The sequence below is a fragment of the Sapajus apella genome, unplaced genomic scaffold, assembly GCF_009761245.1.
Source record: "Sapajus apella isolate SASKATOON/1434 unplaced genomic scaffold, GSC_monkey_1.0 scaffold71, whole genome shotgun sequence".
Lineage (NCBI taxonomy): Eukaryota > Metazoa > Chordata > Mammalia > Primates > Cebidae > Sapajus > Sapajus apella.
Window position 1 is genome coordinate 1,412,592 of NW_022437011.1, and position 14,043 is coordinate 1,426,634.

Below are 14,043 nucleotides of genomic sequence, written 5' to 3' on the forward strand. Positions count from 1 at the left end.
TACTTGGTGTGGAAGTCATACGGAGTGCTAACATCTGAGTTCTAGATGCAGCTCTGCCTGTTAGGAACCATGTGATCTTGAGCAACCTACACTGAGCTACACTGGAGCTCAAAGTCTCAAGGAATCAGAATCTGCATTTTTTTTTTTTTTTTTTTTTTTGAGACGGAGTTTTACTCTTGTTACCCAGGGTGGAGTGCAATGGCGCGATCTCGGCTCACCGCAACCTCCGCCTCCTGGGTTTAGGCAATTCTCCTGCCTCAACCTCCCGAGTAGCTGGGATTACAGGCACGCACCACCATGCCCAGCTAATTTTTTGTGGTTTTAGTAGAGACGGGGTTTCACCATGTTGACCAGGATGGTCTCGATCTCTTGACCTTGTGATCCACCCGCCTTGGCCTCCCAAAGTGCTGGGATTACAGGCTTGAGCCACCGCGCCCGGCCCAGAATCTGCATTTTAACAAGGTGCCTGGGTGATTTCCACAGACATTTAGGTTTGGGAAGCCTGCCCAGGAGACTCTTCTTGCCATTAGCATGGTGTTAGGGTGGCAATAGTGGTGACCTTGGTCAGTATCAGGCCCTTTAGGACTCTTCTCTGTATACAAAGGGGTTGGACCACATGGTTTTTGTGGCAAAGAGTGCAAAATGGCATCTAGACTCTAGATCCAGCCTTAGACAGTTTTGTTTGGCCTAATGCCATCCTCAGATTCTTTTGGAACAGGTGGCAGTGTTTAAAATTTGGGCGATTTCTCATCAATATCTAAACTTGTAGTTTTTCCTGAAAAATCAAATGAGGTAGGAAATGGGCCACATTCTACATGGCAACAATATTTTCCCCTGTGAGCTGGAAAACTCACAGCCCTTGCCCCACGTTCTCTTCTAATTACTAATAGTTTGAGGATAAAATTCCAAGGGCCTCTTAAAACATGAAAAGATGCTCAGCCTCACTCTTAATATGACAACTAGCAATTAAATTACAGCAAATTGCCATTTTCCACCTTCTCTCTAGTAAAAAAAGTTGGGTAATACACTGTGTCAACAAGGGTAAAGGAACTGGTCCCCTTGCATGCTAGTGGGAAATTGAGTTGGTACAATCTTTAGTATGGGCAGTCTCTCATTATCCATCAAAATCAGCAAACAACACCTCCCCCTTGACCAGATAACACAAGTTCTGGAAGTGTATCCCACACAGACACATGCATACAAAGGAGATATAATTCAAATGCACACATACTCGGTTAATCTTTGTAGCATTGTTTGTGACGGTTATAGATGGAAACTGATCTGAGCGCCCATCAGCAGGGGACTGGCTGAATAAAGGATCGGACAGCCATACAATCACAGACTAAGTAACAAGGAACTCTTATGGAATGAGGATCTCCAAAAATATATTATCTACTGAAAAAAGGAAGGTGGAGAACAGTATACAAAGTCCAGTACCATTCATGGGTGGGACACCGTCTGTGGAAAGATACTAAGGACATGGTAACCGTGGTCATCCCGGGGAAGGGGATGTCAGAGGCTGCAGTAAGGGCGTGGGAAGGAGTCCGTTTACTACCTATACCTTTGTATCTTCTGAACTTGGAACCGTGTCCATGTATTACCTACTCAGAGAATAAAAAACTAAAAACTTTCAGAGACACGGATTCTGTGGTTCTAACACTACATGATTCTAATGTTTTATAGCACGGTGACCCCAACTTTCATAACATTGGCAGCTCCTCTTACTGGAGGCCAAGCTTCTAATCTGCTTCTGGGGCCATCTTCTGGGTCTCTCTGGCCTCTGTCCCTGAGTTGGGCCACAGAAGCCCCTGTGAGCTTGAGCAGCTCTGATGAAGGGCTCCCTGTAGCTTGGAGCAGCCACGTGACCACCACCATCTCCTGGGGACATAGCGTTGGGCATTCCCTCACCGTTTCCACCTTCTCCGTCCTCCTAGGGGAGCCTTCTCGGTGGTGCGAAGGTGTGTGAAGGTGCTGGCTGGCCAAGAGTACGCTGCCAAGATCATCAACACCAAGAAGCTGTCAGCCAGAGGTAGGTGTCTGATCTCTACCCCGCCCGCCCTCTGGGGCTCTCCTCTCTCCCGCTGCCTGTACTGCTTGGTTTAGAACCAGGACCCGGGGCTGAGCTGCTGGGTGATACTGATGACAGGGGTGGGAGCTGCCCTTCCCGGGGGTGTCATGAGAATACACCTTCCCTTTTTCTTTCTTTTCCTTTTTTCGAGGCTGGAGACTACAGCCTCACCCAGACAGGCCAAGCTCTGTGCCCCGACAGGTGAGGGCTGAGGCACCAGATGGGCCCTCCTTTCCCTGCTCTCCTGCCACTCCCCTTCACTCCTCCCCTCCAGACCTCTACTCTTGCCTCTGCCTGAACGCCATCTCCTGGCTCCTTTCATGAATGGCTGTTTCTCAGTCCTCAGGTCTCAGCTCAAGGTCACATCCTCTGAGAGGTTTTCCTGACCCCCTAATCTGAAGTGGCCGCCTCCTCCATTTTCTGGCTCTCCCTCCCTCTCTCTCTCTCTCTCTCTCTCTCTCTCTCTCTCTCTCTCTTTTTTCTTTAATGAGACGGAGTTTCGCTCTTGTCGCCCAGGCTGGAGTGCAGTGGCGCCATCTCGGCTCACTGCCACCTCCCCCGCCCGAGTTCAAGTGATTCTCCTGCCTCAGCTTCCTGAGTAGCTGGGATTGCAGGTGCCCGCCACCAAGCCCAGCTAAGTTTTTTCTTTGTATTTTTAGTAGAGATGAGGTTTCACCACGTTGCCCAGGCTGGTCTCAAACTCTTGATCTCAGATGATCCGCCCGCCTCGGCCTCCCAAAGTGCTGGGATTACAGGCATGAGCCACCATGCCAGGCCCATTTCTCTCTCTTATTACTGTTTATTTCCTCTATAGCTTTCCCTGATCTAGACTCATCCTGTTCATTGATTAGGCCCCTTTAATATCCACCTCCCTTTTCGGGCTGTAAACTCCAAGAGGATGGGCTACTCTGCACCCAGCACCTGGAGCAGCACCTGCACTCAGACAGCGGCCAGTGAACTCCAAGTGTATTTGGCCTCAGCTGCGCCATTCTCTGGCCCTCCAGAGAGTTGATCTGGGGTGTGATCTGGGTTTTGGAAAAGATGCCCAGCTAACTCTAATTTGCAGAAGAGTTTGAGAACCACTGTCCTAGGACCTTAGAAGTGGTCCTGGGCCAGTGGCATCAGCATCACCAGCAGCTTGTTAGAAAGGCAAAGTCTTGGCTGGGCGCGGTGGCTCATGCCTGTAATCCCAGCAGTTTGGGTGACTGAGTTGGGTGGATCATGAGATCAGGAGTTCGAGACCATCTGGGCCAAAATGGTGAAATACTACTAAAAATACAAAAAATTAGCCAGGCATGGTGGTGGGTGCCTGTAGTACCCGCTACTTAGGAGGCTGAGGCAAGGGAATCCCTTGAACCCAGAGGTGGAGATTGCAGTGAGCCAAAATTGCGCCACTGCATTCCAGCCTGGTGACAGAACAAGACTCTCTCCAAAAAAAGAAAGGCAAAGTCTTCAGCCCCATTCCAGACTTGAAGAATCTGAATCTGCATTTTAACAAGATGCCTGGGTGATTGTGGACATTAAAATTTGGGAAGCCCGCCCAGGAGACTCACTTCTTGCCATTACTGTGTGTTTAAGACAGTGATGGTGGCAACCACGGTCAGTGTGTTGGAGAGGGTTATCTTCAAAGATGGCAGCCCCCACCCTGAATGAAATGGTGTATAAGCTTCCCTGGGGACCGCCAGGTGGTGGAGAGAATTCTGTTGGGTGATGTGGGTGCAGGTGTGGGCTGTACAGTCCATGGTTTGTGCAGCGCAGGAGATGTTGTGTGAGGGGCTGGTGGTGTCCAGGTGTTTGACAGGCGCAGCTGCGTGGGACCAGCGCCCGGCAGGTGTAGGTTCGTGGCGGTCCTCACTGCGGCTGGTACAGGAGGCTCATGCTGCTCCCTGCAGGCCTCCCAGCAGGCCCCGTGTTGGACTGTGTGTTTCTTCTTTGCTGCTTTTCTTCTCTGGCTGTGTTGCTGGGAGCTCAGCAGTTTTGTCCAGTTACCAACCTCCCCCATGTGTTGAAGGTCAAAGAGGATCAGCAGAGGCGCGACTGGGGATAGGGTGGGGGTCTCTGAAGGACCAGGAGCCCCACATGGACCACGGTCAGTGTGAAAAGTCCAAGCTTCTGGAAGGTTGGGAGCTACAGACAGGGCGGGCAGGAATGCTGGCAGGGGTGCTGCCTCATGGCCAGATGCCTGGATTGGCCTTGTCATTGCTGTGTGACTAGCAGCGGTCTGGTGCCTTTTCTGTGCATTGGGTGTCGAGTGACCAAGGGAGATGTCCCAATCCCTGAGGTACAGCAGGGACAGGTGGTGATGGTATGAGGTTTTTTCGGTGGGAGAGAGGGTCAGGCACCAAGGCTGTCCTGGATGCTGGGGATCTCGGGTTAGTTCACCGCACTCTTGGGGCACATCCACACACACACTTGCAGAGTGACCAAAAGAGACAGATGTGTATGGGAGAGTGGAAGGGCCACGGCTCCTGTTTGGCAGGTGACTAAGCTCCCCTGGGACAGTGCAGACCCTGGGCTATGCAGACAGTCACTACCCAAGCCACCTCTCTTTGGCAACTTGTTGAGTCCTTGACCTCTTGGAAGGAAGGTGGCCCCGGCCTAAGTGAGTGTGGATGGCGGGGGTGGGGAGGTTATCAGAGAACCTTCTGGCAAAGTCTGCCAACTGCCAGGCACTTTTCTTCCCAGCGGGAGAGGAGGAGCAGAGCTTCTTTTAGCAGAAGTCTTTGTTTGCCACTCATGGTGCCTCGGAGGCGGGGAGGGGGTTTAATGCTGAATCTTTGGCAACACACTCTAAGTGTCTCCTGCTGGTGCTCCTGGGTGACTTTTGGCAGCACCCCGCAGGGGCTGTGCCCACCCTCCAGGGAGCTGTGGCTTTCTTTTGCCCACCCTGCCCAGCCTCTTCTAGCAAGTGGTTCCCAAACCCAGAAGATATTTTTGTTTGTATTTTTAATTTAGTCTTTTAAAAACATTCATAGTATAAACAAGTCAAAGAAACTATGAAGAAATGAAATGAAAAGTAACATTTTTGCCCGTTCCAATCCCTGCCAAATACCTTTGGGAGCTTTTTAAAACACGCAGCTGCCTGAGTTCCACCCATGAAGGTTGGATTGAATAAGGGAGGCCCAAGTCCCTGCATTAAAAAATTCTGGCATCAGTAACAGTAGCCATTAACACCAACCTAATACAATGATACAGGCTCAGCGCTAACCCCCAGCAGCTTCTCTACAGTCTCCTAGCTTGTCCTCCTGACGACGCACACAGAGGTAGCATGCCAAGGGTGCATTGGGCACATGCAGGAGGCTGGTGCAGCCAGAGGCGACTGGCCTGGGCACTGTGGCCTCCACAGGCCCCACTCTCCAGCTTGAGCATGAGGGGGTCACTTTCTCGGCTCCCCAGTGGCCAGTCTTGGGGCACCAGGCGGGGAGCATAGCATGAGCTCATCCAGCCTGCACTAGAGTGTCATTCAAGTCCCTGCAAGGAAGCCTCTGAGGGAACAGTCAGACACGTGCTTCCCATCTCTGCTGTCCTCCTCCCCACCCCTTGCCGCGCACTCTTGGTTCTTGGGATGAGTGCTCTGGCCTCCCAGGATTGGGATGTCCTTTGCAGGGGGCAGGCACTCCCTGTTCCCAGACTGGAGGTCTCTTTTTCTCCTGGCTTGTGTGCCTCTTGCTGCAATCTCAGGCTGCCTGCCTGCTGAAATCCACTCCCCTCTGGAGGCAGAGCGCTGCCCATCTGCGTGATTGCACATCCTGTCAGGCCTGCAGTGACTGTCAGGCCTACCCTGTCCTGTCTCACACTGCTGGAGCTGTCTGGCCCAGGGACCTCACCCCAGAATATCCATCCACCCCTGTCTGCTGAGCTTTGCTGAGCCTTAGCTCCCAAACCCTGGAGGTGACCCAACCATCCAGGAAGGAAGGGAGAAGTTTCCCAAGATACTATCATGGACATTGGGGGAAGCTCCCCCAGGTACCCAGTCAGGAGGCTGAAGACTTCTAGCTTCCCTCAGTCCTCTCACCATTGTGGGACTCTGATTAGCTGATGGATCAATTCATCAATTAATTATTAGAATGGGGCTGGGCTCGGTGGCTCATGCCTTTAATCCCAGCACTTTGGGAGGCCAAGGTGGGAGGATACATTGAGGCCAGGAGTTCAAGACCAGTCTGGGAAACATGGCAAGACGCTGTCTCTATTAAAAATACAAAAAATTAGCGGGGCATGGTGGTGGGCACCTGTAGCCGCAGCTATTTGAGAGGGAGGCCGATGTGGGAGCATCACCTGAGCCCACGAAGTGGAGGCTGCAGCGAGCCATGATCCTGCCACTGTACTCCAGCCTGGGTAATGACAGTGTGACCAGAAGTTTATTAGAACGGGAAGCAATATAGTACAGTAACTATGTACATGGGTTGAAATCCTAGCTCTGCCACTTGTTTACTACGGGACCTTGGACAAGCTGCTTAGCAGCTCTATGTCCTGCCCTGGGAATGTGGCAGTGACCAACAGAAAAGGTCTTGCTCTCATGGTGCCCGTTTCCTAGGGAGTGAGACTGAAAAGAACACTAAACACATCCATCAGCTGGGTAGCTTCAGGTAATGACAAATGTCAACCAAGAAAATAAGACAGGGTATGGGGAGGTGATGCGGCAGGAGGGACACACTTAGAAAAGGCAGCCAGGGAAGCTCTCCAAGGAGGTGACATTGTGCTGGGCCTGCCTGATGAGAAGACCCAAGGAAGAGCTTTCTGGGCAGAAGGCACAGCAGGTGCAAAGGCTGTGAGGTGGGGAGGAGCTTGGTGTGTCACACCACAGAGGAGACCGGTGTGGCGGGAGCTTCCTAGCCAAGGTGAGGCTGGACCTGGCGAGGAGCTTGGATTGTGCTCTAAGTACATTGGGAAGCTGTTGGAGAGCTGGAAGCCAAGGAGTGACAGGATTTAATTGATGTTTTAAAAAGAGCTCTTTCACGGGGCCGGGCGTGGTGGCTCATGCCTGTAATGCCAGCACTTTGAGAGTCCTAGGCGGGCAGATAACAAGGTCAGAAGTTCAAGACGAACCTGGCCAGCATGGAGAAACCCCGTCTCTACTAAAAATTCCAAAAATTAGCTGGGCATGGTACTGGGCACCTGTAATTCCAGCTACTCGGGAGGCTGAGGCAGGAGAATTGCTTGAACCTGGCAGGTGGCGGTAGCAGTGAGCCGAGATCGAGCCACTGCACTCCAGCCTGGGTGACAGAGCGAGACTCTGTCTCAAAAAAAAAAGGACAGCCTGGCTACATGGACAATTGGCTACAATTGGGAGGAAGGTGCAGGGGTAGAGGCTTCAGAGCTCTGAGTTCTCAGAGTGATTTTGGTGAGCGATTTTGATAAAAGGTCTGTTCCTTTGTCAATGGACCTCAGTTTCTCCATGTATGTAACAGAGCACAGCCTCTGAGGTCAAAAGAAACATTGTCTCTATATGTCTTGAGGTTCTCTGTATCTTAGAAAATGAAAACATTGCAAACAGGGTTATAAGAAATATTGTATAATGTATATGTTTACACTCAATAAGATGAACACTTTAAAAAGTGACAACGCAGCTTAATTGCACTGTGCACAGGATGACGATGAGATTTACACAATTAGTTCCTAGCATCTCCAGCAGTGAGGTCTGCTAACCAGGCACAAGCTGGAAGTTCCTTCTTTCAATGCTGTCAATGTTCTCTGCTCCTGGGTAACCTCACAGGGAGAAAACAACAAAATTCCGGATTTGGAGCTCCCACCCCCTGAATGTATAGCCTAGGCCGGAAGCCCCCTTCCCCCTCCGACAGGCCTGACCTTGACCTGCCTGAGTTCTGGTTCTGCTGGGGGTGGATTGGGGGGTAGGGCATAGGGCGTGGAGCAGGGGGAGGGCCCTGCCTGGTCAGCTCTGGATGGGCATCCACTCCTCTGCCCAGGAGTCAGCCTCCCCTACCCTGGAGGTTATGAAAGGAGCCCACGGAGGGAGGGGGAACAAGGGATGCCCCCCTAACTTGGCCACACCTCCTCATCCCCAGCTTGCAGCCCGTCTTCAGCTGGCGAGTTGAGCCATGGAAACGGAATTGGACTTAATTGCTTTGCTGGTGGAAAAGCCACCTTTCAGTATTGATTTTGGCTTCTGCAGCCCTTGGAGGACAGCCAGTGATTGCTGTAGTGAAGGGGGCAGGGGGAAGGGGAGCTGGGTTCCTGGGGACAAGGGCTGGGACTTTCTCCATTCTCACCACCCCCACCCGCATACCTGCCTCCTCTGAGAGGCCAGGGTTCTAGCGTGGGCTTGACGTCTGGGTGTTGGCATGAGTTTTCTTCTGTGGGCTTTAATTTTCCTGTTTGGGAGTTGGGGGCAAAGGGAGGTAGTGATTATGAGTTGGGACACAGAGAACAGTATAGCCCAGGATTGAAAGCCAGCTCTGGAGTCTGACTTTCTGGGTACAACGCATGGCCCCACTGCTCACTGCAGGATTGAGTTTGGGCAGGTACTTAGCCTCTCTGAAGCTCTGTCTCCTCCTCTGGAAAGCCAGAAAAATGATAGTAACTCCCTCAAAGGATTACAGTGAGGGCCGGGCGCGGTGGCTCAAGCCTGTAATCCCAGCACTTTGGGAGGCCGAGGCGGGTGGATCACGAGGTCAAGAGATCGAGACCATCCTAGTCAACATGGTGAAACCCCGTCTCTAATAAAAATACAAAAAAATTAGCTGGGCATGGTGGTGCGTGCCTGTAATCCCAGCTACTCAGGAGGCTGAGGCAGGAGAATTGCCTGAACCCAGGAGGCGGAGGTTGCGGTGAGCCGAGATCCCGCCATTGCACTCCAGCCTGGGTAACAAGAGTGAAACTCCGTCTCAAACAAAAAAAAAAAAAAAAAAAAAAAAAGGATTACAGTGAGGGCTGGAAAGGCATATAAAGCCCTCTGCACAGTGCTTGGCACAGAGATTTTCAAAAGGGGTTTCTTTTTTAAGGTTTTGTTTGTTAAATTAAGGTGTTAACTACCAAATTGTGAAAAAAGGACCAAAAAGGAAAATGAGAAATGCATTTTCAGTTCCAGCTTTGCCACCACAGAGGCTTCAGCTTGTTCAGGCTGCGGTTTCCTCATCTATAAAAGGAGGAGAGTGGTGTCCCCAGCCCGGGATTGTTTGGGGGCACCGAGTAGGGTCATGTGGGCTCCTGTTCCCAGCAGCAGGAGAATCAGAAGCCACAGTGGCAGACCCCGAGCAAAGCCTCTCCCCCGGGTGTGTGGGGAGCCCCAGAGGACTCACAAGGCAGCCCAGAAGGCAGGTGGGGGAGCTCTGGGTCGGCCCCTGCAGATTCTTTGGGGGTCTCTGTGTCCCGGTCCCAGAGTCTCCTGAAAGGGAGGTGACTTCTGGGAATTAACACAGCCCTCTGGAAGAATAGCCACTCCCTTAGAAAGGTGCATTCATGCAATCATTTATTTTTTCATTTGGTTCCTTCTTGCTTTTTTTTGAGATAAAGTCTCGCTCTGTCGTCTAGGCTGGAATGCAGTGGCATGATCTCAGCTCACTGCAATCTCCACTTTCAAGTGATTCTCCTGCCTCAGCCTCCTGAGCATCGGGGATTACAAGCGCCCACCACTATGCCCAGCTAATTTGTGTATTTTTAGTTGAAATGGGGTTTCACCATGTTGCCCAGGCTGGTCTTGAACACCTGAGCTCAAGTGATCCACCTGCCTCGGCCTCCCAACGTGTTAGTATTGTAGGCATGAGCCATCGTGCCCAGCTTCATTCAGTTATTTATTGAACACCTACTAAGTGCCAGGTGTTTGGGTAGATGTCAGGGGTACATCTACCCAAGTCCCATGTGTAGGACCAAGTCCCTGCTCTCAAGGAACTAGATGTCCATGGGACTGAGTGGGACATGCTGTTTGGGGGCTCTGAAAGCACAAAGGATGGGCGTCTGCCTGCCTGGCAGTCGGGACCTGCTGCCAGGGGCTTGAGACATCTAAGCATTGGTAGGAGTGAGTGATGACCAGTGAGCGGCAGGTGGGAGGTTGAGGAAGTGTTTCAAGCTGAGAGAATTGCATGTGCGATTCCCAGCTGCTCAGGAGACTGAGGCAGGAGAATTGCATGTGCATGTCCTGAAGTGAGAGGGCCCAGCGGGGTCTCCCTGTGGTTCAGCCATTCAGTCTGGCCAGAGTATAGGGCCTGAGAAACAGGCCTGGAGGTGTCGTGGAGAAGCCTCTCATTTAAGAGCTGTGGAAACGGAGGCCAGAGAGGGCGAGGAATGTGCATGAGTCACTGCAGCCCAGGCCTCTTCCTCTTTCCCCTGCACCCCACGGTCTTCCTGGAGAACTCAGAGGCCCTGGCCAGAAGGTGAGCTTTCCCAGCGCCCAGGAGCTGCCCTGGGAGGTGGAGATAATACAAGGCTGTGAGGAGGGAGAGATGGAGGGTGGCGGTTCCTCCCTCACTGGGGACTCACCTGAGCCTCTGTGTTTCAGACCATCAGAAGCTGGAGCGTGAAGCCCGCATCTGCCGCCTGCTGAAGCACCCCAACATCGGTGAGCCTTACAGGACGAGAGGGGCGCGGTGGGGGGCAGGCCCTGCTCCCTGCCCACCCTGGCAAGTGGGTGTTTGCGGGTTGGGTGGAGAGCAGCTGCTCTCTTCTCCGGGGATGGAGGCAGCAGAGATGGGAAAGGGGGCGTCTTTAATGGTTTCCACATTCCTCAGAGCCAGCTTGTTTCAGGGGAGGGTGAAGAAAGGCCCTTCCTCCCATCCCACACTGCCGGCAGCCTCCTTCGGAAAAGCTGTTTCAGGAAAACTTCTAAAGCTCTGGGAGAGATGAAAATAGGCCAGGGGGAAGCGCATGGCCTTGACCGCTGTGGCCCATTCCCCAAACACATCCCCATGTTGATTCAGCCTGGCAGCGTGGCCCTGCCCTCCTCCCTTGACCTGGCACCTGCCTGCCTATGGGGGCAAGCGCCAACTCAGGCCCTGGCCCACAGGCCGGGCACGGGCTGCGTGGAGAGGCTGGGCCACCGTGGGCTGGGACAGAGCAGAGCAGCAGCACCCATGGGGGTGGGCTCTGAAATGACACCTCACTGCCTGGCCCCTCCCCTAGCCCTGCCTGTCAGCGTCCTGAGTCCTGAGGGCAGGAAGTGTGGCTTTGAGAGCTAATTCTGTCAGTGAATGGCTGTGTGACCTTGGGCAGGAACACCGCCCTCTCTTATTCGCTTTTCCCCATCCTTATGAGGGAAGAGCTGTCTGATGCAGCGTCTTGGGCACCTGGTGAAAAGGTGGACTTGGACTTAGTGGGCCGGGGATGGGGCTGGAATTTTGCAGTTCTAAAACGCTTCGAGGAGATGCCAAGCCTGCTGACTCACAGAACACACGGAGGAGCAGGGCCTAGGCAACCGCTATGGACTCTTCCAACTCTGACAGCCAACACGCCTTCTCCCCAGGCAGGGAAGCCTCTCTCCGTGCCCGGGGCCCCAAGGGTTAACTCTCTTGCCAGAGAGAAGCAGCTTCATCTGCTATTTATACCCAGAAGGCACCTCCCTTTCCCTGTTCAAACAGCAGCCAGAGGCTCCCCGGCCAGCATCAGAGAAGACGCAGCACAGGGCTGGCTGGAGCAGCCCTGGTTGAACCCTGGTCCCTGACCTACTAATGTCCTCGCTGTGTGGCCTTAGGCAGCCCCTGCCCATTGCAGGCCTCCAACCCCCCAGCTGGGTGATGGAGGGGGTTGGGAGTGACCTCTGACTGTAAGATTCTATGGTTCCTAGAGAGGTGGCCGGCTCCGGTGGAAGAAGGGGAGTGTGTGAGAGTGTGTGGGGTGTGTGTGAGTGAATGTGAGTGTGAGAATGTGTGAATGTGTGTGTGTATGAGTGTATGTGGATGTATGTGTGACGGTGTGTGGAGTGTGTACATATGAGTGTGAATGCGTGTGAGTGTATGAATGTGTGTGTGAATGTGTGTATGTTTGTGTGTGTGAATGTGTGTATGTGTGTGTTGAGTGTGTGTGAATGCATGTGAGTCTGTGTAGGTGTGTGTGTGAATGTGTGTAAGTGTGTGAATGTGTATATCTGTATAAATGTGTGTGAATGTGTGTGTATGTGAGAGTGTGGCGTGTGTGTGAATGCATGTATGTGAGTGTATGTGACAGTGTGTGGAGTGTGTGAATGTCTGTGAATGCATGTGTATGTGTGAATGTGTGTGTGTGAATGTGTCTGTGTGTGTGAATGCATGTATGTGACTGTGTGAATGTGTGTGTGTGAATGTGTGTAAATGTGTGTGAGTGCATGTGAGAGTATGTACTGTGTGAATGCATGTATGTGTGTGAATGTGTGTATGAGTCTGTGTGTGTTTGTGAATGTGTGTGTCTATGTGTGTGTGTATGTGAGTCTAAGCGTGAGTATGTGAATATGTGTAGCTGAGTCTGAGTGTGTGAATATGTGTATAAGTGTGTGTGTCTGCGAGTGTGTGAATGTGTGTATGTGACTCTGTGTAAGTGTGTGTGTTGCTGCACAACTGCAACTGTCTCAGGTCAACACTGCCTCCTCCTGTTCACACCTCCCTCTCCCTCTCATTCCCAGCTGTAAAATGGGGGGCAGTGTGTTTTGGCTTTGGACTGACTACAGCTCAAATCCTTGATTTGCTGCTTCATTGCTGTGTGACCCTAGACATGTTGCTCAACCACTCTGAAGCTCCATTTTATCTGGAAAGTGGAAATGATACCTACCTCCTAGGATTGTGATGATGAAATAGAGCATAGCATCATGACGGTCATTATCATTAACCTGCCCCTTTCCCCCAGTCAACACCTTCCCTCAGAACAACCTTGTCTGAAGACAGCCTCTCGCGCGAAACTCCCTAAGACTGTCATCCCTCGGGGCCATGAAGATTTTTAGTTATCATTGGAGGCACTGCATACAACATAGTGGTTAGGAGAATGGCGTTTGCAGTCAGGCGCCCAGTTTCAATCTCCGCTCTGCTGTTAACAAAGTGTTTGAGCTTGGGCAGCCTGTGAACCTCTCAGCCTCAGTATCCTCCTCTGTGAAGTGGGGATAATCACAGCACCCACCTCCTAGGACTGTTGGTGGGTCAAATGAGATAGCGTGAGTAAAGCACTTGGCACAAAGCCTAGCACGTGGTAAAAGCTCAGAAATGGTAGCCATCTTCACCACCATCTTCACCCTCATCATCATCATCGTCATCATTGGGTCATTTACTCCTTCCTTCGTTCACCTGATGTCAGGTGCATTATAGACCCACCACAGGCCAAGGTTTCTGCGAGGCCCTAAGAATGTGCAGGAGAAGTGGGGATGGGAGATGGGAGTGGGGGTGGTGGCTGATGCACAGGGGATTGGAAAGCAGAGCTGAGCATCCGGCACAGGAAGACCCCAGAAGAGCTTGGAGCCGCTGTCAGGGCTGGAAGGGTCCTTGGAGGGTGCACTTTCCTGATTTTCCAAGCATCTTCCTTCAAAGTAGGTTGTAATCTTCCCAAAGCTGTGCAAAGAGGTAGAGATGTGGGCTCAAAACCCGAAAGGCGAGCCTGTGCCTAGAGAAACTGGACTGAGTCCTGTTCGGCCTGCTTGGCCAATCTAGACAAGGTTACTGGTCGCTGCTTCCTTGTGGCCACTGTCCAGTCCCCACAGGACCAGGTCAGTGAGGTCCCTGGCTCAGCACTGGTCAGTCCAACTGTGCTGTGCATAAAGCGCTTACCTCCAAGATCCTTCTTGGGAGAGGTCAGTAACCTGCTGTCTGTACCATCACCACCTGCAGATGGGACAGACCCCAGAAGGCCACTCCAAAGCACAGTCCTCCGAAGGACTGTGCTAGGGACAACCTGAAAGCTTAGTAGGTGATTTGTGGTGGAGAAGGGAAGTATAATAAGTCAGTGATGAAGATGATAATGTCTCCATTTATTGAATTCTTCCTAGTGCCAGGTACCGTGCTAAGTGGTTTACAGGAATCATCACATTCGTGACCACAACAGTCCAACAGTATTGGCACTACTGTTTGGAA

At 52.1% G+C, this 14,043-nt stretch overlaps 1 protein-coding gene across 4 annotated transcripts in view; it reads left to right on the top strand.

Moving 5' to 3' along the window:
• Nucleotides 1-14,043, top strand: part of CAMK2A (calcium/calmodulin dependent protein kinase II alpha) — a 71,060-nt gene that overhangs the window by 16,624 nt on the left and 40,393 nt on the right. For all 4 annotated transcript variants that reach the window (XM_032250229.1, XM_032250233.1, XM_032250230.1 and 1 more), the window contains exons 2-3: nucleotides 1,935-2,029; nucleotides 10,521-10,580. In XM_032250229.1, coding sequence (XP_032106120.1) covers nucleotides 1,935-2,029; nucleotides 10,521-10,580 — 155 coding nt within the window. The remainder of the gene's footprint in view (nucleotides 1-1,934; nucleotides 2,030-10,520; nucleotides 10,581-14,043) is intronic.